This window comes from Molossus molossus, unplaced genomic scaffold, assembly GCF_014108415.1.
Source record: "Molossus molossus isolate mMolMol1 unplaced genomic scaffold, mMolMol1.p scaffold_m16_p_4, whole genome shotgun sequence".
Lineage (NCBI taxonomy): Eukaryota > Metazoa > Chordata > Mammalia > Chiroptera > Molossidae > Molossus > Molossus molossus.
In genome coordinates this window covers 23,676,959-23,703,178 of record NW_023425377.1, presented here as the reverse complement: position 1 = coordinate 23,703,178, position 26,220 = coordinate 23,676,959, and the positions used below count along the sequence as shown (strand labels likewise).

Below are 26,220 nucleotides of genomic sequence, written 5' to 3'. Positions count from 1 at the left end.
CCCCCAATGTCTCACCTGCTGGTCCAGCTGCTCCCTTCTACACAAGAGGCAGACCAGGCAGGGACAGCAGTGACCGGGTCAAGCCCAAGAGGGATAGAAGAAGAGTTGGAAGTGGAAACGCTCTTCCTACAAAGCCCATCCTTTCTTCACAGCTTCTCCCAATATACTTTATTTCCGGTCAGTGTCTAGCCCTTAGACCCTGAGACCGAGGGAGGGAGACAAGAACTCGAGCACCCCGTTGTTGGCCCCACGACACAAGGGTCCCCTGCATCCCCCCCTTCGGCATCACACCCCAGCACCCAGGGAGAAGCCCGGGCGGGGCGGGGCCTAGACACGCGCCGGCGCGTCCAGCAGGTGGCAGCAGCGAGCGGCCGCGCCCCCCGCGCTGCCACCCAGCGAGCCCGCATCATGGATGTCGAACTCTCCTATTTCGCTTTGCTCGCCTTGGAATTCGAGTCCCCAGACGAGGACCAGGATTCATGAACCGGCCGCAGGGGCCCGGGCAGGGGCCTCTGGCTCCCGACGCTGGCCGAGAGGTGGGTCCCGAGGCGGGTGGCTGCTCTCCGAAGCCGGGCGGGGACGCGCTGCCCGGAGGAGCCGGCGCCCCGCGCGCTGCCCCCGCCCTGCCTCCCTGTGGTCCACACCCCCTTTGGGCTCCCGAGCCTCTGGGCTGGAGTAGTTGAGGGTGCGTGCGAACAGGCGCTGCCAGCCCCGCTTCTGCCTCAGATCCGAGTCCGAGGGCAGCGAGACCGGGGCACCCGTGTTCTGCCCGCCTCCGCCGCCCCGCTCTCACCTGCGCCTCTTAGTCCGCTCGCCTTCCAGGCCAGTGGCTACAGCCCAGGCGGAGGGGACAGCAGAGGGGGAGAGAGCACCTGAGGATACAGAGCTGGCACCGGCCTGCCTTTTCACCCCCCAGGTGATGAGTGAGGTCGGAAGATCGGAAGATTTTAAAAGCAACCAGGGCCTCCGTGTTGAATGAAGGACCCAGTTCAAGCAAAGGCATCACCATGAACACGAGCAGTAAGTGGGTCCTCCTCTCCTTTGCTATGGGAACAGGGTGGGGGCGGGAGGTGCAGGAGCCTGCGCCAGGGCTGCCTGGAAGGACGAAGGAAACCTGGCATCTGGGTGGACACATGGCCCCCAGACTCCTTGGTCCTTTCTGTGTCCCCGGCAGGGGAATAGGGGTCTGGCGTTTCATGATAATTTTGCTAATGTTTCATCGGCAGCGCCACTTGCCTCTACAAGGAAGACTGCCTGTCTCCTTCTAGCAATGCCTGGGAAGGCCTCGGGAGCAGTAGTGTGGCCATTGTCTGCGGTGGGGGCTCTGAGCAGACCTCTCCGCACACAGCTGGAAAGCCATGGAGAGCCTGGCTTGTCCTGGGGCTGGGAGGAGCAGGGAGGCTGGCCCTGAGTGGGTGGGTCTGGAGACTGTAAAATATTCCCCTCCTGAGTGCCTGCAGCCCCATGGGCCCGAGCTGATTTCTCCACATAGCTATAGGCTTTTTAGCCATGCCCGGAAGAAGAGAAAAGAGACAAGCCCTTTGGCCAAGGTCTCTAACATGCCAGAGGCAACAACTGCTTTGCAGAGCCAGGACCAGACATTTTGCTACCAGGCTGGGCCCCAGCTGTTGAGAAATACAGCCAGAAATACAAGGGGGCCCACTCCATTTCTGGTCAGTGTCGTCCCTTTGACCATGGGCACCTGCTGTGGCACCACCCTGAAGGGGAGGTCTGGGTCAAGTCCCCCTCCTGCTCCCTCATCAGCTGAGCGTGCTGGGGCATTCCAGCAGCAGCAGGTGGGGTTATTGAACCTGGGGACCCCTAGGAACCTTCACTTCCTTGGGTCTAGGACTTTCCCAATAGTCTTCTTTCTGGATCCCAGACTGTCTGTAAAATGAGAGGGGTTGCATTAGAGACCCTTCTCATCTAAGAATCTACAAGTTTCTTCTTTAAAAAGCTAGAGCTGAGCAGCAAGACCAGAAAAAGCTGTACCTTCTGAGGCTGTGTGCAGACCAAACCCACTGTTTCCTTACCTTCCCTCCATATCAAGGCTGTTGGCAAGGAAGAACGGAAACAGGGCGAAAGCCACCAAGATGGAAATGCAGTATATTCCTTTACTACGTGTTTGTATGCCTTCCTTTGTGTAGTACGTAGCTGTGCCAGGCAAGCGAGTAAGGCTGGACGCCCTATGCCTCTTTCAGTCAAAGAACATGATGTTGTCCGTCTGGAGCAGGGCTTCCGCATCGCAGCCATCGGGGAGAGAGCAAAATTCCGGAGCCCCGATCACTTACGGGGCCACATGTTTGAGCCTGGTGCTTTCGGACAAATAGAGATGTGGGCAGCCTGTCACTCCTCACTATCTCTAGCAAAAACCGTGTTTATCAGAGTCTTTTCTCACTAGATGACAGAACAGAAAGATGGCTCATCTTTTTTCCAAGGAACTGAGAGATAAGGGAATAAGCCACTGACCCTGCCCTTTTCTCTCTCTGGAATTGTAAGGAATTCGTGTCCTGTTAGCAAGGCTGAGTATTCTTGAAAGAACAAAACAGAGATTTTACTTTTTTAGGAAATGACGACCAGTGGGGTTCAATACTGCGGAAGATGAGGAGTGACAAAAATGTCATTCCGGCCACTTTTTCTAATTAGGGAGAGTGGTGGAAAGTGAACAGAATAGAGTGACTTGGACAGCTTTGGGGATCCCTGAAGTCCTCATTAGAGGAAGTGCTACCTGGGGCAACACGGTGGAGAGACTGACTCAGGGCTCAGGGGCTGGGCTTCATCATCCCTGAGGCTCCTCCCAACCCTGAAAGCCTGCAGATGGAGAGAGCAGAAAGCAGACCTCACTGGGGTGACGGAGTGATGGGGTGATAGGTTCATAAGGGCATGGGAACAGGGTGTTGACAGGACATCTCTGAGGCTAAGCAAAAATGCCCTCCACTTTGGGATGTGACATTCTTAACTTAATCCTCAGGCCTGAAATTGGACCCAAAAGAAACTCTTACTTAGTTTTTCTTTCACTTCCATTTACTGGGTCCTCACTCTGCACCAGCCACTGTGCTGAGCATTTCACCTGCACTGTCACCCCAGATTCCCACAACCAACCTGTGGGGTTGCATTAGCACTCTAATTTTATACATGAAACCTTCTAAAGGTTTACAATAACTTCTTCAAGTCATGGAATTAATCGTTGGATTAGGAAAGGTTCTTGGATGCATGACATTTTGACAGTGAGTACCATTCCTCGCCCATGGTTCAAATGTCACCCTTGACGCGGGCGCCAAGCACGTGCTTACTATTGAGTTCTAATCACTTCATCTGCAGAGGAGGATGAGGGGCTGCCATCTTGGGACAGTGTGTTGGAGTTGAGAGAGCTTGGTCCCTGGAGTCGGGTCATCCTGGTTCTAGCTCTCCTTTTTCCGTTTATTAGCTGTGTGGTCTTCAGCATGGTTGTCTTATCTGCAAAATGGGAATGATGGGCCCTCCCTCAGTGTGGAATGGACATACAGGTTAATGTGTTGTGTAAAAGTCACTGTGGATAGCTGGCCTTATGTCAGCGATGGTGGTCAGATTGTCATCATCACTGCAGTGGTTGTTTTGGCTGTTGCCACTGTTGACTTTATGACATTGGCAAGCATGTTGACATTATGACATCGCGCAACCTCTCGGACATCATACCTTATCACAAATGGAGAGGAATTCCAGCAGTGTGATTTTCGGGATCAAACTGGATTATGAGAAAATGCTTTGTGAACACATGTATATTGTTTTTATCAATAAGAAACACGTCTCTAATGGCAAAAACAGGGGAGTGCTCAGTCAGCGACACCTCAGTGTGCCCTTTGTTTCATGTGTGTGCATTTTCCTTTCTTCTGAAATCTAGGAGGAATTTGAGAGAAAGGAGTACTTTTGGAGATGATGGGGTGGGGTGGTGATTCAGACCTGGCAGAATGTAACAGGTGGGGTTTGGCCCTTGGAGCCAATGAGGGAGGGGAAGGAGGGCTCCTCGCAGGGAGAACCAGACACCAAAGGCATGAGCGGGACACCCAGGACTCAGGAACCCTGGGCTACTGAGACAAGACGGTACAGTCCCACCGGCAGAGAGCTTCGGGGGAAACAGCAATCACCTCTACCTCGGCCTCTGTTGGGAAGGTCTGCCATCCAGCCTTTCCTTCCCCCTGCCTGCACCTAACTTAATTCCAAGGATCTGTCATTTGTCTCCTGACCTACTGAGGCAGCCCGCCAGCTAGTTTCCCGGCATCCACTCCAGCCCCCTCCTTTCTCCCCATCCACCCTCTGCATCACACTCTGCTTAAAATGCGGAGCCCATTGCTCTTAAGTTGCGAGAGGAAGCCCCTCAGTGAGACCTGCAGCGTCCCAGGTGGCCCAGCCGGCCTTGCTCACAGCCCTGTCTCATCCACACTGCACCACTCTCCTGTCCTGTGCCACCTCCCTCCACTCCCTCTGTGCGCCTGCTCCTGCCTGCTTTGCACGTGTTGTTCCTTCTTCCTGGAAGCCCTCCCCGTTCCATTCCCATTTCCACACCAGCCCCTCTGCCACACCCACACCCTTCACCCCCTGCACCAGCCCCTCTGCCCACGCCCACACCCTTCACCCCAGCTGGCCTCCTCACCCAGCTAACATCCCCCTGATGTATGCTCTCCATACACCTTGACCCTGTTCCTTCAGACCTTGTCTCTGTCACCACACACTCATCCATGTGATCACAGGCCATTTTCCTGAACCCACACAGCAAGGAAGGAGCTGACCCCAGATCCCTTGCTCGCACACAATCCCCAGAGCCATGAGGTCACCTCTACCTAAAGTGCATATTCTTAGGCAACAATACATTTTGGGTTATCCTTGTCAGTGTCTCCCATTCCCACATTGGCCCCAGGATTTCCCAAGCCCCTAGGTCAAAAGCCAGGGGAGACTGTTGACCCCAGCGTGCCAGAGGCCGAGCACCAGAGTCAGTTCTGTGTCCCATAAAATTCTGTGCTCCTTACTTGGGTCGGAACTCACAGAGCTCGTGAAAGTTATGGCTTTCCTTGGCACAAAACCCAGCGCTGGCTCATCCTTGGGGTTGAAGCATCATGCACACCATGTACAATGGTGCCAAGATCCATCCTCCCTCATTTCATCTGCTTCTTCCTGCCCTTGGGCCCCTTCCTGGTCTCTATCATGGACTGGCATGTCAGCAAGTTTTGTTGATGAGAGTATTGATGGGTCATACAACCCCCACAAAGATGTCATGGGGTAAGCAACACCATACTGGGGCGGTAAGAACCTGTGCTTTGGGGTATGGATTCCTGAGTTCAAAGGCAAGACCTATGGTGATCTCCGTCTGTGGTCTTGGACAGGACAGATTGCATCCCTGAACCTGAATTTTATTGTGTATAAAATGTGAGCAGTAATGCCAAGGTACAGGATTGTTGTGAGGACTGGGTGAAATAACACGAGAAATTCACTGGCACCGGGTCTCAGGGAATGGGAATGAACCGAAAGTTGAGTTGGCCACTGACAAGAGCGAAGCTCTGCAATGACAGTATCATCCTAAGAGCCAAACCCTCTGGTTGGAAAGCAGCCAGTTTTGCTGGTGTTGTAGCCAGCACCGGGCTCTGTACCTAGGAAAGCCATAGCTCCCAGGAAGATGATTAACCTGGTGTTGTAGGTGACGTGAAAGGGGCAATGCAGGAAGTTAGGATCCGAGGTGAGAGACAACTACACTAGTTCATAAAGTCTGAGGGCCAGGATTTTGATGGTTGTAAGAATAGAAATAAGGAGGGAGATCCTTTAGAAAATAAAGCCTGCATAGCCTAGCATCTGGTTGGGTTATGTGTGAAGGAGAAGAGGTGTCTATCATTTAGAGTTCTGGCAGGGAACAGATGGGCAATTTGAAGGGAGTCTTTGCAAGTGTGCGAGAAGGGTGTAGAGAAACAAGGAGAAGCAAGGATGGTCCATTACTAGGAGGCTAGTAACAACAGCCCATTACCACTCATGCCACAACTGTTCCCAGGCCTGATAGGGGTGGGGAGGAACCCAGAGACCCAGCAAGCTGTAGGGTAAGGACTGCCTGATAAGAGCTGCGGCCTCTGGCAGCCCATGGCAACCCCAAGGAAGGAAGCAGGGGAATAAATATCCTGACCTCTCTCTACTCCCGCCGTTGGATCTCCTACAGTGCCCCCCATTGGCTCAATCCAACCAAGATCCAAAGAGCAAGGAAGGCAGTGGACAGGCCCAGCATGGTCAGCCTCCCAAGGTGCACTGCAGGGTAGAGAAGGGAGCAGAATGGATCTGCAGAGGCAGGGAGTTCAGAACTGAAGACACGCAGCACAAGGAGCATGATGGCCTTCTTCTGCTGGTGTTACTGACCAGGTCAGGAGCCCTAAGAATTTCTTGAGGAAAGGTGCCATTATGAATACAAGCACATAAGATACCCTCTAAAGAAATTCTAAATTTGAGCCTGGCTGATGTTGCTCAGTGGTTGAGCACTGACCCATGCACCAAGGGGTCGCCAGTTTGATTCCCAGTCAGGGAACATGCCCAGGTTGTGGGCCAAATCCCCAGTGGGGAGCATGCAGGAGGCAGCCAATCAATGATGTTTCTCTCTCTCTCTTTTTCTCCCTTCCTCTCTCTCTAAAATCTCTCTAAAAGTGTATAAAGAAAAAAGGAAAAAAAAAATTTAATTCTAAATTCACAAAAAGATACAATATAGATGATTGTATACTTTATAAGGACTGAGATTTAAAAAACAGACAGACAGACAAACAGTGCTTTCCAAACAAAGCAGTAGTTGACAAATAAATTCTTGAGGGTAAGGGGGGTTCGAGGAATAATGTAAGGAACAACTGAAAAACCATGTAACAATATTATGAAGAGAACACACCTCTGGAAATCACAATGTGATTTCAAGAGTACTTGTACTGCATAAAGGAAGTGATATCAATTCTGAACTCCAACTTTCCTATCTGGCAAAAGCTTTATCTTGCTTAGATTACATCTGCTGTGGTGAATGGTCAACAACTGGCTGATGCCCAACGTTATGCCAGATACCATCGTAAATGGACAGAAAACAACCAGAAGTGTATAAGCACCTTTGCCAATTACATCGTTCTCCTGTAGTTCTTAAGGGCACAGAATGGAACTAAATAGCTGATTCCAATTCCGGTTCTGCCCTTTACTTGCTGTGTGTCTTTGGGCACGTCACTTACCTCCTCTGTACCTCAGCTCTTCATTTCTAATGATAATCACAGGAAATATAGTAATAGTGCCTCTCTCAATAAGTTAATAGTTGTGAATTGCTTAGAACAGGGTCTGGCATATAGCAAGTGTCTCTATAACAAATGAAATAGGATATGTTAGTTTGCTGGAGCTGCCATAACACAGTACTGTAAACTGAGTGGTTTGAAGAACAGAAAAGTATTATCTCACAGTTCTGGAAGCTAAGAGTCCAAAATCAAGGTTTCAGCAGGACCGGTTCTCTCTGAGGGGCATGAGGAAACATCTCTTCCAGGCCTCTCTCCTTGGTCCATGGAAACTCGGTTGACCCCAGGGTGCCATAGACTCAGTTGACCCCCGCGTGCCAGAGGCCCTGAACAGCAACCTCAGTTCTGTGTGCCATAAACCCAGTGCTCCTCACGTGGGCCGGGACTCCCAGAGCTCTTGAAAGCTACGGCTTTCCTAGGCACAAAACCCAGCGCTGGCTCGGCGTCAATGACCATCATGCACACCATGTACGGTCCATCCATCCCTCATTTCCATCCCCCCTCATTTCATCAGCTTCCTCCTGCTCTCGGGCCCCTTCCTTGGTCTTGTCTCTTTGTCTCTTCACATTATCTTCCCTCTGTGTGTGTCGGTGTCCACATTTCCCTTTTGATAAGGACACCAGTGGTATTAGACTAGGGCCCACCCTAAGGACTTCATTTTAACTTGCTTACCTCTGCAAAGACCCTATTCCAAATAAGGTCATATTCTGGGGTGCTGGGGGTTAGGACTCCAAGATATAAATTTGGAGAAACATCATTCTATCCATAACATAGTGTTTGTTAAGTAAATGACACCCCCCACCCCCAACTGGGAAAAGACTTCGTTGTGGATTGTTTTCCCTTGAATATCAGCCATTCCCCAGGGCTAATGCTTATTAAACACCCATGTCACAAAGGTCATCTGCCTATTTTTGATCTTTAAACCCTAATTTCACCACCTCTGAGAACCTAAGGGAGGAGTCCGCACGTAGGAGGTCCCCAGAAGGAGGGCTCAAGTGGCTTGGTGGCCTGTCTCTAGGAAACACCCTCCCCCCCCAACCCTCCATTCGGGTCATTATGCACAAATAAAGCAATTTACAGTCATGGTATTGGTTTTCAGTCTGCCTCGGTCCTGGGAATGTCCAACATGGGGAATAAGAACTGGGTTGCTCATTTGTTCACTCAACAAATATTTACTGGCCAAAAACTCTGCACCGGACCAGATGCTGGGCACACAGCAAGAAAGATAGCAGACATGGCCCTTGCCTTCATGGATCAAACAGGGCTGGCTGGTGACCAGCATGATAAGACATGTTTTATGTGCCCTACACCAGGTTTTCAGAGAATTTGAATCATTCGCCAACATTGAGATATTGGGAAATCAAAATCAGGATTTATAACTCCTCCTAAAGAAACAACGGGAAGACCCTGCATCCCTGGCCCTGTTTTCCCGTTGACAGCAGTCAGTAGGAGTGCCTGTTTTCAGCGTCTGAAGTTTTAAAGCCCTGTCTAGTGGATGATGCATATAACATCAAACATGGAGAGGTGTATCTTCACACAGAGATGTGGAAACTGCAGCCTATTTGTTCATTATTATGAAAGTCCTGTCTGGAGTTAACAAATTGATTAACACTGCCGTGCTATTGAAGTCCTCTTGAAGTGAGCCGAACCCCACGGCATGTCCTTATTTCCCCCAGCTGAGCTATTATTCCCAGAAGGGAGATATCATATCCTGTTGGATACAGTTGGGCAAACAATGTCCCGCCCCATCTCCTAGAGGTCAGTTTTGTTTTCCAGGGGAACCGAGTAGTGGGCGGTGAGGCACAGACCAAAGGAAGGAAATTCTGGATAACTGGTTCCAGCTCCGGGCACCTTTTCCAGCCCAAAGGAAGGTGCCCTGGGGGGCTGCACTGTTCCAGGGCCTGTTCTGGCGTAGAAGACACGCCCGGCCCCGTGGAGGGCGTCTAGTCAACAGCTTGAGCTCCATCACAGCAAGGTCAGTTTATACACCCACCCAGCTGAGCAGTGGTTACTGACAGGCCACACATAGAGCCCACGTGGCTATCGAGACCTCCCCTGGGTCACATTGGGGTTCTCCAGCTTGAGAGAGGAAAGTGAGAAAGTGGATGATGCCATCATTTTTTCAGTTGAGAGCAGATTTTCTTCAGGGTAGCAAATAATTCATAGAAAGCAAATCACAGTGCCTGGCACATAGTAGCTGCTCAAAAGATACTCGATGAATTAATGTATTCACGCAAAGCTCACTCTCTTTTTCTTTACAATGAAGACCTCTCTACTAAGCTCTAGGTCCATTCTCCTGGCCATCTGCTCGTTGTCTGGATATTCCAAGGCATTTCAACCTAAAATTTAATAAACTTAAAAAAAAACCCTAGAATTTAGTAAACGTATTCTCTTTAACGAGAATGAAGGGGGAAAACTGCTTCGACTTTCTGGTTCCCGTTGATTGCTGGAACCTCCATCTGCCCAGTCACCTACATTAGTCATTAGAAACCAGTCCTGACCTACATTTCCGTTTCCTTCACTCTCCCACGTTCAGTCTGCGTCCACATCTGGTCATTCATCCCTCTCAAACATGACCTGAACTCCTCCCCTGCTCAGTGGCCACCACTTCCCAGGGTCGGTGACGACAGGCATGGCAGCCACCGGAGTGGAAGGTTGGGTTGGGGAGGGGTGGGTTGATGTCAAGTTCAGCAGGAAGGAACGGAGCCATGTGGGCTGCTGGACAATGCGATTCCAGGCTGCGCGGACAGGAAGAGGTCGCAGCGCCGCTCCGCAGAACCCTGATTAGGCTCTGTCTGAAGCACTGTGTTCAGGGAGGACCGTGGTCAAGCGGAGCATGCCCAGGAAAGAGCGGCCAGAACAGTGGGAGGACTTGAGCACGCCAGTGAGGGGCCTGGAAGGGGCGGTAGGGAGACCCCAGAGTCGGCCCCTCAGGTTGGTTTTGTGTTCACCTGAGAGGATGTGGGGTCCCTTGACAGTTTCACACGATGCTGTTGGATTGAGTCCTGCAATGCAGAGTATCGCCAGGCAGACAAGGGGTGTAGACGGGCTCCGCTTTGCCGCCCTGTTGCTCCCAGTGCTGTGCTAGCTGCTGTGTTCTGCGACAGCCCCACCCCCTCTCCTGGCAGAATGCCACGCTCTACTGCCTGTATCATTTCCAAAGCTTCTTCCTCGCATATGCTTAATTTTGTGCAAAGGACAGGTCTTTCTCCATGGGCTATTATCTCTTGCCCTCGCCAGCACCAGCAGGGCCAATGAAACAACGGCGTCGCAATAGTGAAATGACACGGTTGATCTATTTTAAGCACCAGAAGCACCCTCCACCGAGTGCCAGTCTTCCCACAACAGGCTGCTCTCGGTGTGCAGGGGCCGGGGCAGCCGGAGGCCTGTTCCTGCTGTTTGAAATCTGGGGAAACAGCCCAGAGATCTGGACCCTGCCTGTCCAAGGATGATCTAAGGCAACCATAAAATTAGATATTTTCACAGTCGGCGTGTGTTGTTCTGGAAGGAGTATTGCCTATGATGCCAGGATTATATGATACAGGAACCTCAAGTGACCATAAATCTCTCTTCCAAAGGACAGAAACAGAGCCTGGGCCCCTTACATGTAGGGAAAAGGGACATGGGAGGGAGCATTTTAGGAACAAAGAGAAGCCCAACCCGCCTCCAAGATGCCTTAGCCTCGGATCAATTTTGTTCTCCTCCTAATCAAGAGCCATTCTCTTCTCCGAGTGAAACTGTTTTACACGTATTGCTTGTTGATCCTTGCAACAATCCTCCTCGGGCACTGCCTGCGTCCTGTGTCTAAGGAAGGTCCATGTTGTGTTGGCTCACGCCGTCCTTCACAAACTTGCCACAGTCGGTAACTGTTTTATCGGCAGCTTGTTTTCTTCGTGTCTATCTATTATCCCCATCTGACAAAAGCCACAGGATGGCTCTGTGGTGGGCCTGTGCCGTCTGTTTACTGCTGAGTCCTCCGAACGCATGACAGCGCTGGACGCAGCGATGATTGCTAACAGTGTACGTTTGTTAGCATTTACTGTGCACCCAGCACAGTGCTAAGCTCTTCGCAGACACAGACTCACTCGCCCCTCGCAAAGTCCTGGGAGGCAGACGCTAATAGTTTCTTCATTTTACAAAGGGGGAAACTGAGGCTCAGAGAAGAGTTTCATTGGCCCCGACTCTCACATTTAATAGGTAATAAAGCCTTGAATGAATATATGAATGGATGGATTTAGTGAGGAATATTTATATCCCCATTTTGCAGACAAGGGAGATGAGGTTCAAAGGTGAAACCACCTGGCCACGGTCACACGCGTGGTTTGCCATCACGTGGATCTGACTCTGAGGCCTCCTTCCTCCACTTCCTGCTCCCTCCTTTTCGCTGTCTTTTCCCATTTTACTGTGATGAAGGTCATGAGGGAGAATGTGAACTGGGGTGTCCCCGCACGGCTCCCCCATTCGCTGGGGCAATGACACAGTCCCCGTGCTGTGTGTGGCCATGTGCCAGGCACTGTGAGATCAGAGATGCACAGGACAGGGGGCGTGGCCTCACACTAGCTCCTGCCAGCTTCGTGGGGGGACAGAGGCAACCATCGTGGGTGTTGAGAGGGACAAGTGAAGAGGAAGACAGGCCAAATGCCTTTGGAAAACCTGGGGAACAGTGCATGGAGAAGACCTCGGGAGACTTCTGCTAGGTGGGGTGGAAGGGAAGGAAGGGACATTCCAGATGGGCTTATTCACTCCTTCTCCCAGGCGAGCATTCCACAAACCTTGTTGCACAACCTCTGCATCCTGGGCTCTTGGCTCGGGTGGAGGGCGAAATAAACAGATACAGAGTGTTTTGGAAAATGTTAGGAAGTCCAGCTTGTCTACACTCTATAGCGTGTGAGTAGGTGGAAAGTGAGGAAACAAGGCTGGGGAGTTGGTGAGGATCAGATCTTTGAGAGTTCTAAATGCCAGGCGCGAGAGTATTCGTTACGTCTGTGGCCAATGAGGAGCCATGAGAGGCTTTGAGCTGAGCCGTGACCCGACCGGAGCTGTGCATTATTTAGGACCATCTCCCCGGCAACACATACCTGATGGATCCGAGAGCCCAGAGGCAGGGAGAGGCAAGCGAGGTGCAGCGGTGCAGGTGTGAGTGGAAGGGGGCGTGGCTGCAGAGAGGATGGCCGTGGTTCTGTAGCCTGCCCTGCGTTCCTGTTGGCATTACCGCTCTTATGCCCACAGGGGGGTCTGTTATCTGATTCTGATTTCTGGGACTGTGCGAACTGATACTTTGCAAACTAGGTTACTGACCAGATCGAGATGCCTAGATAGTGTATTTGATAAGCACTGTGCTGTGGAGTCAGACTGCCTGGGTTCAAGTTCCAGCTCAGCCACTTACTAGCTATGCTGCCTCCAGAGACTTAATTTACCCCCAAAGCTTGTTTCCTCTCAAGATGGGAATATTGGGGGAGTACCAAGTGAGGGACTGGACATAACAAGGCTTAGCAACAGTGCTTGGCACATAGAAAACAATGATGATCAGTAGTGGTCAAGTAATGAAATATGTTTGTGTTGGGAAAGACCCTCTTTAAATATACAAACTAATCAACACATGGTACTGTTGGGGTGCAGTCACCTCGTGATCATTCCGTCGGGAGAAGAAGAATATGTATTGATAACCCAGGCCTTTTGTTGAGCTGACATTTGAGTGCTCATTATACATCAGACTGTATAACTTTCCATGAACTGTCTCTTTGACCCTAGGCATGAGTCAGAGGGGAATGTAATGTTGTAGAGGGCATTCTTCATGGAGTCGGAAGTGTGCCATGCTAGGCCAGGGTTTTTTGTAAAGGGCTGGGCAATACTTTGAGCTTTGTAGGTCATACAGTCTCCGTAGCATGTGAACAGCCCCAGACAGTGTGTCCTCACGGGGATGGGGCTGTAGTCTAATCAGAACTTACTTACAAAAATAAAGGACAGTGATTTGGCCCATGGGCCCAAGTTCGCTGACCGCCATACTACATGGCCTCTAAGATCTCTTCCAACTTTGACATTCCAATGTACAATGATGATACAGCAATGCCTAGTCCTTCTCACCTAGTTCATCTTTGTAACCATGGCGCGTTTGCCTCCGATGTGAGAGAGAAGATGCCCTGGAAACAGAGATGCAGAAAGGACTGTGCAAAGCTGTCTCTGTTTCTGTTTGCTGCCTTCATATTCGGCACACCCCATAACTCACACTCTGGTGTTACATGACTTTTCTCAAGTGGCCACCAAATGCCAGCTGCACAGGCTGCCCTGGGATCTGTTCAGTAGCCAGCTCCTGGGCTTCAGAGAATGACACTCAGGCCAGAGACCCTCCCGACTGGGCAAACACAGACATTCCAGGCCAGTGCCCCAGTGTCTAGAGCAGAGCTTCCTGCCGTTTGCTCCCGGTGCTCATTTCCTACGCTCCCTTACAAGGCAACACAGGAGCCATGTTGTCTGTCAGCATGTTTTATCATCCCTCCTTCTGATTCTTTGCAAGAACTTCCCCCCGGTTCCATGAAGTACTAATGGGCTGTCCATTGTGGTGTTCGGTGCCTTCCCCAGGGAGTGGCAAATGACCTAGACTAGCCAACCAGTTTCCTATCTACCTTAGCCACAAGGATTTGTTCATTAGTGGACATTAGTCCCAAGAGGGACCCGCCAGAGTACTTCCTGAAATTGGATAGGAAGATATTGGGAAGGAGAAGTATCCATTCAATTGAGGTTGCTGAGCTGAGGAGCTGAGGGTCGGGGGATACTAGTGGCCCTACTTGTTTAATATGTGAGAAGAAGCTGTCTGAAAATAAAGTCAGATCTCTGATCATGTAGTAAACAGCCCTGCATCCAGACACACTTGAGACAAGAGGCTGCCTCCCACGTCCCACCCCCCGACCTCCCGATTGCAAGACCCAAAAGAAGTTCTTTTTGCTTAAACTGGTTTCAGTTGGATTCTAACTAAAGCACTTTTTTTTTTTTTTTTAGCCATTCTTCCCATTGTCAGTTACCTCTTGCAATCACCCCCATCTATCAGAATCCAAGCCATCTTCAAGCTAAAAGACTTTTCCACTCCAGCCTTCTCATACCCACTCCTGAAGTGATTTTATTCACTCTTCTGAAGTCCCTGGCCCTTGTTTAAAACAGCTTACGGTCATTTGCTGTAAGTCAACATGGTTTATTCATGTGCATTTCCTAGTACTCCACTTGTAGGGTATAGAGCATTTGCTCTCCGACTGCAAGCCACAGACCCCTGGGAAGCCAGAGAATTATTGCTGGAGCCTACAAGTCCGTATGTGCACCGAGCTTCAGATGCAAAACATTCTGTCACAGGCATGAGTCTGAGAAAACTCAACATGGCAGAAAGCTACCACAACTGTTACTTAAATGTAACACCAATATAGAGAGGTTAACAAATATCTTCGACATTAAAAAGGAGTCTTCAGATGATCTGAATGTGGCTACATGGATGTTTATATACATAAAAAATTTTGAGCTTTACCTTAAAATTTGTGTACTTGATTCTATGCAGTTATGGCACAATAAAAATTAAAAATAAAGGGACCCTCATACTTGACAAGCCTGTCCATCACTAGTCAATACACAAAAATGGATTTGAGATAGGTCATAGACCTAAATAAACTAAAGCAAAAAAGATACCACTTCTAGAAGAAAATACAGGAGAATATCTTATGACCTTGAGGGAGGCAATGACTTATTAGAACACTTAAAGCAGCAAAAATGGGCAAGACAACCTAACAGATACTTCACAAAAGAACATACGCAAATGGTCAATAAGCACACAAAAAGTGCCGATGTCATTAGTCACCAGGGAAATATAAATTAAAACCACCTTTTTACACCCACCAAAAATGGCTAAAATTCCTCCTACGTTGTGGGCATGTAAAAATGGTACAACTTGGAAAACTGTGAGTTTCTTAACAACTCACCACACAGCTATCTTATGATCCAGCAGCTCTTCTAGACATTTACCCACGAGAGAGGAAAACGTATATCTTGCAAAAAGATGTGTGCAAGAATGTTCTTGGCAGCTTAATTCATAATATCCCAAAGCTGCAAACAAACCAAATGTTCGTCTTCAGACAAATGGATAAACAAATTGTGGTACATTTACATACTGCTATACTACTAGCAAACAAAAGAACCAACTGTTGGTACATGCCACAGCATGAATGAATTTCAAAAACATGCTGAGTAGAAGCCAGCTATAACAGAGCACATACTGTATGATTCCATTATATGAAGTTCAAGAACAGACAAAACTAACCTAAGTGCACAGAAATCATAACAGAGTTTGACTCTAGTTGGAGGCGGGCGGGGAGTGACCGATCACAAAAGGTGGCAGCAAATTATCTGGAGTGATGGCAATGTCCCCTATCTTGATTGAGAAACTGTTTCCATGGGTTTATATATTTGTCAAAACTCATTGTAATTATAATCTCTATATTTCATTATTTGCAAATTATATACAGAGAGAGACTTTAAAAGATTCCTACGCTTAGAAATGAAAGAACTGACTCCACATTCCAGCTGTCCCACTAACGCTGTGACATCTGTTAGTATCCTCATCAATCCTATCAGCCTTGCTTACCTCAAAAGACTGTTTCCACTACAATAGCACCTGGGAAAGTGCTTGGTAGACGTTTAGGCACTGCACACTCCCTGGCCCTGATACTCCAGCTACACTAGCCTCCTTGAACTCACTGTGTGCTTTCTAGCCTCAGGGCCCTTGCACAGGCTGTTTCCTCACCTGCCATGTTCTTGCCCCTGGTCTTCCATGGCTGGCTTCCTTGCGTTTTTTGCAGTTTTCAACTGAAATGTTTTACTTTCAGATCGCCTGTCCCCACTCCTTATTCTGTCCCTCCATTCTACTTGTCACAGTTTTATTACCTGTGTATTTGTTTATTTCTGCATATCTTTCCCACAGAACTATAAACTCCCCAAGGAGAGGAAATACACATGTTTTATTTACCGGTGTATTCCCAGTCCTTGGCACATAGACATTAGCCAGTCAATATTACCGAATGAGCAGCGGTGCCCATGAGCATGAGCTTTAGTGCGTGGACTTTGTCTGTGTGTGCCGGGTTGGTACTTTCTGCTTGGAGCTAGGTCTTCCCTGGGGCTTGTGGGTGTCAGAAAAGTGACGCCAGGATAATGCTTGTTTCACTGTAGCATTCACTCAGGAAAGCTTTGCATGTCAGGGGACACAGGGAAACTTTAGGATATCTTGTCCTTAGGAAGGCTGGGGCACCTTCTATGTGTAGCTATGCGTTCTGGTCCCTCTATTGGGCTGTTTCTTTGTCTAGGTCAAAGGAATCTGAAGCACAAACAGGCTAACTAGCTAGCATACAGGAGTTGGCCTCCATCTCTAGGGCCCTCCACAGACATGCCCAGTGCAGGGCCCAAGAGCAGGTGGAATGAATGCCTTGTCCACATCCATCTTCTTATTCAGCACTTTTCAGACCTCTGACCCATCTTGGGGAGTGTTTCAGCCTAATCCCCACCTCCCTCTCCCTCTAATAGCCAAACTACCTTTTTAGGGGGAGAGGGGTTCTGAATCTGAATGCGTTGCCCTCACTGAGGCTGTTTCTGCCCTGGAGTCAGCCCCAGGCCAAGCAGCTGCCCCTGAGCCCAGGGCACCCGGGCATCATCCACAGCTGATCTGCCTGCAGGAACTCTGAAACCTTCTGTTTTAAAACTGGAATGTGTTGGCTGACCTGGATTATCTTGGCTTCCATGACGTCGGTGCAATGGGGAAATGCTCTTTGGCAGAATCGAAGTCCACTCGAGGGTATGAACTTAGCCCTTAGCGAGTGCTCTGGTGAAAATGGAAGGGGCTTCGAAAGGGGAAAGATGCGTGCCCCTCCCCCACCAACTTCCTCCAGAGCCAAAACTCTGCTTTCTCTCTACCTTGCTGTCTCCCTTGAAATCCGTATTCCTTTCAACAGATAGTGTCAATAAGCCCTTTATGTGAGGAGGGTTTGGGGCTACTGTTTCTCATCTGAGAATCTGTCCTGTGCCAATGAGTTTGGGCCTCTGGCCCACATGTTAATTATTGTACCAGGGTTCCTGGAGTCGACTGGGGACAGAATGCCTCCTCGGCTAGAACAGAGGTATTCTGGTAGGATTTCTTTTTTTTTAAAGCATTCATCTAGCTTAGAGAGGCTGAGAGAGTGAAAATGCGAGTATGCTTCATTGATGTTTGCTCCGTCTTGTCTGAGCTCTTAACTGGGGTTTGAAAATCAAATGTTAATGAATCTCTCGGGATTTTGTGAACTTATATTGGCAATAATCATTTTTTGCTGACATTAGTTCCAGGAAATAAAAATAATATTTTAGGATGCTGAATGGTGGGAAAGAAATCGTGTGTGGGTGTGTGTGTGTGCGCACAGGCAAGTGCAGAAAAGAAAGCTCCCTGAACTAGGTGTGAGAAGGGGTATGTTAGAGTGTGGGTACATCTCTTCAGTTCCCTAAGCCTCTGTTTTCTCATCTATAAAACAGGAAGAATGTCATCTTACCTGACTCATACGTTTAATGACAATCAAATGAGGTGATGAATGAAAAAGCCTTTGAGTTTGCCTCTGTTTTGCTAGTTACTAAGTAGATGCCTTCGTCTCGTGGCTATTCTTTGAGAGAGAAGCCAGTGTATATTTGAATTGTGTGGGTTTTTTTAATTACTTGTGGTTGCTGGCTATGTTTCTTCATTAAAATTTAATATAATGCTACACAGAGGTTGAGCACAGGGAAAATCCAGCTTTATTTGGGTTATAGGTAAATGGGGCAAGGTAGAAAGAATCAGTTCATTATGAATCTAGTGTCCGTAAGTTAAACTGTCCTAAGTTCAAGTATTTCCTCCCATTGTTAGACCATGCGTCCAACCATGCATTTCAATATCTCATTCAGAAAGTGTGGTCTCTCTAAATGACGATAAAAAGAGATGCAGAACAGTGAGCACAGGTTAGAGGCTTTGCTCCTCTCCCTGTGTCTGGAAGGACAGTGAGCAGCCCAGACCAAAAAGAAAGAACCCTTTTATCATGCCCATCAGAGCAGGTGACTCGTTTTGGCCGACAGGCCCAGAATTTCACCCTCCAGCTCCTTTTACAGTTCCCAGGTGAATGGTGCCCGTCACCAGGACCCGCCAGGTCTAGTTTGGGAGGAACGTCCTGCATACAGCTCAGAAGGCCTTGCTGTTCACCGCTCCCCTCGCTCAGTGCTCTGACACTGCTCACTGCTCCTTGGTCAGTTTCTACCAGTGACCAGCGTGACAGAGGCAGTGGGGCGTGAGCAGTCAGGACTTCTTCCTGCCGAAAGCCCTCTGCCTCAACGTGCCTTTTCCAGGATGGGTAGCACATCTGAACATGGCTGGACCTCTGGCATTCTGTGTTGAAGCGGGAATCTCCCCGTGTCGAGAGGAAGCAGGATGTGTTTGAGGGAAAAGAAAGAGAGCCAGGGTGGCTGCCACCGACTGCTGGTGGGGAGGCGGGTCTGATAAGAGGGGGAGGCTGGCAGGCAGAGGCTGTGCAGGGCCTCATAGACCATGACAGGGATTCTGGCTTTGTCCCAAGAGAAAATGAAACCACTGAATGGTGTTAAATGCCCCTGGAGGAGGTGGGATCAGGATTAAGCATCATTGGATTTGCATCATCAGATTTGCATTTTGAAAGCATCTCTCTGGCTACTGTGTGGAGAATGAGTGGGAAGGGGAGGCCAGTTAGGACCTGTTGGGATCCTCCAGGCGTAAGATGATAGGGCTGAGACTAGGGTAGATGATACAGGACATCTTCTTGATGCCCTAGCAGCTTTTATATCCTTTGTAGTATTTAAACTAATGATCTGGCATCTATATTAGTTTGCTAGGGCCACCATAACATAATACCACTCATGGGTGGCTTAAACAACAGAAATTTATTTCATGGTAGTTCTTGAGCTGGAAGTCTGAGGTCAAGGTGTCAGCGGAGCTGGGTTTTTCTGAGGCCTCTCTCCTTGGTTTGTGGGTGGCCATCTTCTGCCCGTGTCTTCACACGGTCTTCCTTCTGTGCATGTCTGTGTCCTGATCACCCCTTCTATAAGGACAGCAGTCATATTGGATTGGAGCTCACCCTAATGTCCTTATTTTAACTTAGTTGTCTCTTTGAAGACCCTGTCTCCAAATACAGTCATATTCTGATTTCCAACATACTTTTTTCTTGGATTCCCTATAAAGAGTACTTAGATAGCCTTTTGCTTTTCATTCATCCTCTCTCTCTCTCTCTCTCTCTCTCTCTCTCTCTCTCTCTCTCCCTCTCAACTGAGGATATGTTTTTATTGATTTTTAGAGAGAGTGGAAGGGAGAGCAAGAGAGAGAAACATGAATGTGAGAGAGAAGCATAAATCAGTTCCCTCCCATACACACCCTGACCAGGGATTGAACACTCAACCTAGGCATGAGCCCTGACTGGGAATTGAACCCTCAACTTTTGGTTGTATGGGATGACACTCTAACCAACTGAGCCACTGTCCATGGCTAACATTTCTATTATTTTTTATTGCCCACCCCACATATACCTAGTAACCACATTATGTATAGGGAAAGTTACATAACCATTTGATGGATTTCATTTGGGTTTTGGTCTTCCACCTTATGTTGAACTTGACTGTGCTGTCATTTCTATCGCCGCATGGTTTAGCCACAGAAATTTCCTGTACTGGTTACTTCTTGGGAACAGATCTGTTGCATTTGCCTTCTTTGTGGGCTCAAGAAATACTTGTTGTAGGAAACAGCTGTCAAGTTCATCCTGACCAAAAACTTAACTCTTCATTTTATCCCATGAGTGTGTCTAAATGTTTGTTTAATGCCCACAAGAATACTCCAGGGTATATAGACATGAGTAGCATCCCTCCTTAAGTAATTTACAATCTGCTACACAAAGCAAGCACAAAAGTGACAATATTATAGGGTACACTGTGCTCTAGGTCATTGGCTCTCAAAATGTGGTCCCCAGACCAGCTACATCAGCATCACCTGGGAACTCAGCCCCTCTGAGACCTCCTGAGTCAGGAACTCTGGGGGTGGGGCTCAGCAATCTGTGTTTTGACGAGACATCCAGGATTCTGATGCATGCTCAAGTTTGAGAACCACTGCTTAGTCATAACAAGTACATGCCCTGAGGTTTTAAAAAAGAAAGAAAGCTATATTTGGAGGGGAGTGGGCGGGGGGATCTGGAAATATTTCTAGAAGTATGTTTCATACAAGATAGGCCTTGAGGAGTGGGTTGGATTTTGATATTTCTATGTAGATGATCATATTTACTATAATTGCCATCTGCATGTTTATGTATTGCTTTTGCAAAAGTAATTAACAGCCTGGACTCTAACTTGAAAGATCTGCTAGCTGTCCTTCCTTGCATTTTAACTGGCTCAGTATGAGATGAGGCTTCCACCAACATATGCTCAGTTATAGAACTGGTATGTATGGTTGGAGGCATTGTGTTGGAGGATACTTTCCATTCAAAACATTGCTTGAATTGGAGGTGGAGATTCTACCTCTATATCCTGAAACAAATCAGGCCAAAGCATCCTTGAATCTCATTCATGGTGGGTAGGTATCATCTAATTTAATAACCCAGCCACATAACCTCTGAGCTGGCCTTAAAAGCTGGGTAGCTTCAGGACGCTCGGCATAGACACGTTCCTCTTTTGCTAGCTCATGATTTATTCTATAGCACAGGCGGGCAAACTCTGTCTCAAAGGCCAATTTTGGCCTACTGCCTATCTTTGTAAATAACGTTTTATTGGAACACAGTCATGCCCATTCATTTACATATTGTCTGTGGTTGCATTTGTACTATGAGAGGACAAAATTTTAATCCCCACCTGAAGACTTTGTAAGAACTCTTAAATTGCAAGTGACCAAAAGTCAGTTCAAAGTATTCAAGTTAAACAGGAATCTTTTGGCTCCTGGACCTTTGAAGTCAAGGAAGGTCTAGATGGAGTAGCTCCTTTTGAGGTTCACATGGACTATCCTCTGTGTACGCTGCTCTAGTCGGAAATGTCTACCGAACTTCCTGTCACTGACCCTCCTCCTGCTCACTCAAGCTGATTAACTCTTATGCCTTCACTGCCCATTTCATTTTATTCCACCTCATCCACTCTTCTAAGTTCAGATCTTTTTTCTGGTATGGTAGATCCTGCAACCATAACAGGAATACTAGACTTGGCATTGGAAGTCCTTGGTTCTAGACCTCGCTGTGCTATTAAATACAAAAACATGAGATAAGATGTCAAGATACTGAAAATTAAAAAGCTCTCAATAAATATAAGGGATTCCTTTTATTTAGAACCAAAGCATGTTTAAGCTGGCAAAGGCATGAAAGCTCACCTTATCCTAGAGGTCTGGGTGACAAAATGACCCATTAATGTGACTCACACAGTGTTCTTTTTCTTTGTTTCATGTTTGAGCCATGCTATAAAAATGGGGAGATTTTACTTTGAAACCCAGATTTCTGGTTTCACTGAGTTCATGCTGCCACATGGCAGGAAGCAGTTGAAACCAAGTGAGGGACGTCCATGCCTGTTTGGCCGTAACTCCCACTCCCTCCCTCTTACCCCTCCCTTTTCTCTTAAGCACCGCGTCTGTGCTCCCTAATTTAATACAGTTTTCCATCTGATCCCTTGTCTGTTGAGCCTGACAATCATGCAGCCCAGACAGCTTCCCACATGCCTAGAGAGGCAGCCCATTTCATCTCTGACTGTTGGGAAAGTGTTCCCTGTATAATTCATCCTCCTTAACATCCCCAAATGGGTAAGTCACCTGCCCCAAGTCTCCTACTGTGCTGGAGGATTAGAAACCAACGATGTCAGTATGGCTCACCAAGCTAGTGGTCTTTTGATGCCACCTAACAGAGGTATTTCTTTCCCATCTCTTTACCCACTCACTAACTTCCATTCCCATGTAGGGGTGGGGAGGTACTTTTTTTTTTAAAGCCATTCAACATCAAGTTTATTTTTTACTGAAATATTTACAATTATAAATATTCTAAAGAACAAGAGTTGGCAAACTTTTAATGGAAAGGTCCAGATAGAGGTTTTGCAGGTCACCTACTCAACTCTGCTATCTTAGCATGAAAGTAGACATAGACGATACATAAATGAATGGGCGTGGCTGTTTTCCAATAACTTTATTTACAAAGACAGACAGTGGACCAGCATAGATTCTCGAGCCACAGTGTGCCCACTCTTGCTACAGAAGCATGTAGTGGGCCAGCAGAAGAGGGGTGTGTCTATGCCGGGTGTCCCAATACCACTCATCTTGCAAGGGCCAACTCAGATGTGGCATTTCCAAGTAGCTTGCCCTGATTCCACTGCAGCAAGTTATCTCTATGACATTAGGATTCCTTTAATACAAAGTTTTCAAAATTGTTCCAGGGACCCCTGAAATTCCCTGAGACCCTTTGCGTATGCCACAGGATCAACACTATTTTTGTAACAATCCTAAGAAGTGTTTTGCTTTTTTCACTCTCATTCTGTCACGAGGGTAGAGTGGGGGTCTTCCCAGAGGTGATGTACGATGAAGCCATCACTCTGGCGACTAAGGGAATGTATGCATCTGCGTTCTTTTGTTTTTTAAAAATTCTCACAAATGATTTCTAATATGATAAATATCAATAGATGCAACTCACCTAAACAAAAGCTCTTTGAGGTTCACATAAATTTTAAGTGTGTAGGGGAGTGCTGAGACCAGACAGCTTCAAAACTGCTACTGCTGTGCTTTTCCTATGGTACAAAATGCTTACGTTGAAATATGGATGTTTCAGATAGTCCCTGCAAGAACATCATTTTCTTGTAGACAGGAGCTATGCTCACTAGTGTATTTTATGGTTGCACATGAATTTGCATAACATAGTTTCATTTATTTTAAAAATGTTTATAGTAAACCTGCTGTGGGCCAGATAGTGTGCTTGGCATTAGGACTAGAGAAGGGAACTCAATAGATACTGTCCCTGCCTTCATCAAACTTAGAGTCTAACGAAGGAAACAGATTTAGCAGATAATCACAACTGATTATATCAGTTCATACTGAAAAATGCAATCAAGAGATGGTACCCAGGACTGTGAGAGCCAAGAACAGTAGGGGAGTCAGTGGAGGGCCTTTGACTTGAGATCTGTGGGGTGTAGGGGATCCATCTGAAGCAGGATTTCTCAGCCGTGGCACTAATGACATCTTGGACCAGAGCATTCTTTGCTGGGAGTGGGGAAGAGCTGTTTTGTGCATCTTACGATGTTTACTAGCATCCCTGGCCTCTATCCACTAGTGCCAGTAAACCACACACACATCGGTTGGGACAACCAAAATGTCTCGAGGCATTGTCAGATGCGCCCTGGTGGGTGGGGTCGGGGGGTCAGAAATTGCCCCAGCGGAGAACCGCTGATCTAGAAAAGGTGTTGGGGGGGAAAGACGCTGTGGTGTGAGAGAGGCTTGTGGCTCGGGCGGGGCTGGTGGAGATGGAGAGAAAGACTACATTTTGAAAAACAAAAACCATCTGCCAGGGTTAAGTGAATTAAATGTGTGTTTAATCTACCTTATTAGTACATCGTTTCATTGCCAGTCGACTTTTTTAAACATTTGTGAAGGTTGGCAAACACATCAGCGGAAATACACTTTGTAATGCTCAGAAGGATGTTGGCATGTTTTCTAACATGAATTGGTATCAGATATCAAGATGTCTAAGATTCTCATCTCAGTGCCAAAGACTGTGTGAGTTTTCTGGTCACTAACCCAAGGGTTCCCAGCCTTTAGAACAAAAGACCCTCCTTAGGAGCTTGTTTGAAATTTAAAGCCTGATTCAATAGGTCTGGGGTAGGGCCCAAAAATCTGCACTTTGACAATCCACACCTCGTCCAAAGGTGATTATGAAACAGGTAGTTCACTGATGACTTTGACAAACACTCACGCAGCCAAAAGCGCCCCATGAAGGAATGTGTTCCCTTTCCACCACTGACTTCTTGTCGGCCACTCCGTCTCCCCACCTCTGCTTGGCTAACTTGGTTCGTCTCCAGAGTGGCCGCACGAAATATTCCCTGACTGCTTGGATGTTCCCGTAGCAGAGCACCCTTGGTTCCATAGAGTGCCTGTAGCAACAAGGGACTAAGAGTGGCTTAAACATCTAGACACGTCTAGTTTACAGAATAGAAAGTCCGAAGAGGGGCAGATCCACAGCAGGTTAATTCAGAGGCACAGCGTCATCCTCAAGCCCCCAGATTCTCTCCTCTTTAGGTGGTTCCCCTTACAGTTCTTTGTGGGCAGTAGGGTGCAGTCCCAGCATTCCAGGTGACCAGCAACCTCCAGAAGCCAAGAAGAGCAAAGAAAACCTTCCATTCCCACCCAGCCTCCCCTGTGCCTCAGTGGCCAGGAGTACATCACATGCCTTTGTCTAAGTCAATCAGTTGTCAAAGAAGGAGATGATCAGAATCGGTTTGACCAATCAAGACTCCCTCCCCAAGTCTGGGAGAGGGCACAACCTTTCCTGAAAGGTAGGCTGCTCAAGAGAGGATAAACAAGAATGAGTGCCCCCCAGGAGAAAGGTTAGCAGATGAAGAGATGAATATCTGTTGGGAAGGAAGCAGTGGTGTCCCCTAGCATACTCCTCTTCCTCTCTCCTAGCACTTTCCCCACCATTTCCACTGTATGAAGGCAGGGACGTGTGCACCTCGCCCATCACTGAGTCCTCATCTGGATGCTGTGGGTCATGTGAGATATGTGAGGTCCAGCATGAAGTGGCCCAGGAAAAGTTGTTCAATTTAAACTGACAGACTCTGATTTAGATGGACAACTGCGATTAATTAGGATATAAGTAGTTGGTTGCAAGTGACAAAACCCCAACTCAAACTAACTCATTCTTTTGGAAAGGGATTATACTATATTGGTTAGTAGAACTGGAAGTTCATAAGTACAGGGGCTTCGGGCCCATCTGGATCCACAGACTAAAGTGTTGCACTCCGGGACCTGTTCATTCTTTCTTTCCATCTCTAGTAGGCTCTTTCATCGTGGGGAGCAAGATGGCACCAGGCACCCCATGCTCCCTCCCTCTGGCTTAGCAACCAGATGATTCTTCAACAGCTCCTGTAGAAAAACCCAGCGAGAACCAGGTCACATGCCTGCCAATCACGTGGAAAGGGGATTGGGGTTCTCTGATTGGCTAGGCTTAGGCTACTTTCTGGTCCTGTGTTGGAACAGGATCAGCCCACCCAAACCCCACGGAATGGGTTCCCCACAGGAAGGAGGGGTTCTTTTGCCAGAAGAAGCAGAGAACAGATGCTGAACAAGCAAAACAACAGATGTCCACTACATTTATGGATGAAAGAGCTGTTAGCAGGGCCTTATACGTGGGCCAAACAAGAGTAAACATTTCCCCCTTACTCCCCCAGACTGTACAAATTCCATTTGAAACCGAATGATGCTTTGTTTCCTAAAGATGAAAAAGTAACTTTTGTCCTGTGATTCTGGGGGAGGACCTTTGCTTTTATAAAATCTTTTATTTCAAAAGGAAGTATTCTTCATCTTTCCTCCTATTATCTTTTAGTCTTTTTATTCTTTTTCTTGGTTACTTAATGTCTTGACTTCTTCATCCCACATATCATGTATCAACAACCTACTAAAAATTATTAAAATGCCATCTCTCCATGGTGCTTTCCCCAGTTTTTTTCTTTCTCTCTTTTTTCCTACCCAATCAGAAATCATTCATAAAAGTCTTAGCACTTCATATCTGGACTGCTTTGATTCCTTTACCAAACTCTACCTTAGACTATAGCATTTAGGGATATATAGTCATTACTCATTCATTTGGAAAGTATGAATTGATTTACCTGCTAGGTACTGGGTTCAGCATTAGATATACAATAAAAAACAATCTCCCCTACTCCACCCTGGAGTTCCTTTGAAATAGGAGCTATG

The 26,220-nt window shown here is 47.7% G+C and overlaps 1 protein-coding gene across 10 annotated transcripts in view; it reads left to right on the top strand.

Annotated features, from left to right (window-relative positions):
- The first annotated feature begins 375 nt into the window (after window positions 1–375).
- Window positions 376–26,220, top strand: part of ABLIM3 (actin binding LIM protein family member 3) — a 102,267-nt gene continuing 76,422 nt past the window's right edge. For 5 of the 10 annotated variants that reach the window (XM_036239690.1, XM_036239684.1, XM_036239682.1 and 2 more), the window contains exons 1-2: window positions 376–536; window positions 917–1,020. In XM_036239690.1, coding sequence (XP_036095583.1) covers window positions 1,008–1,020 — 13 coding nt within the window. In that variant the 5' untranslated portion in view covers window positions 376–536; window positions 917–1,007. The remainder of the gene's footprint in view (window positions 537–916; window positions 1,021–26,220) is intronic. The other 5 variants (XM_036239685.1, XM_036239681.1, XM_036239688.1 and 2 more) reach the window with 1 other exon arrangement.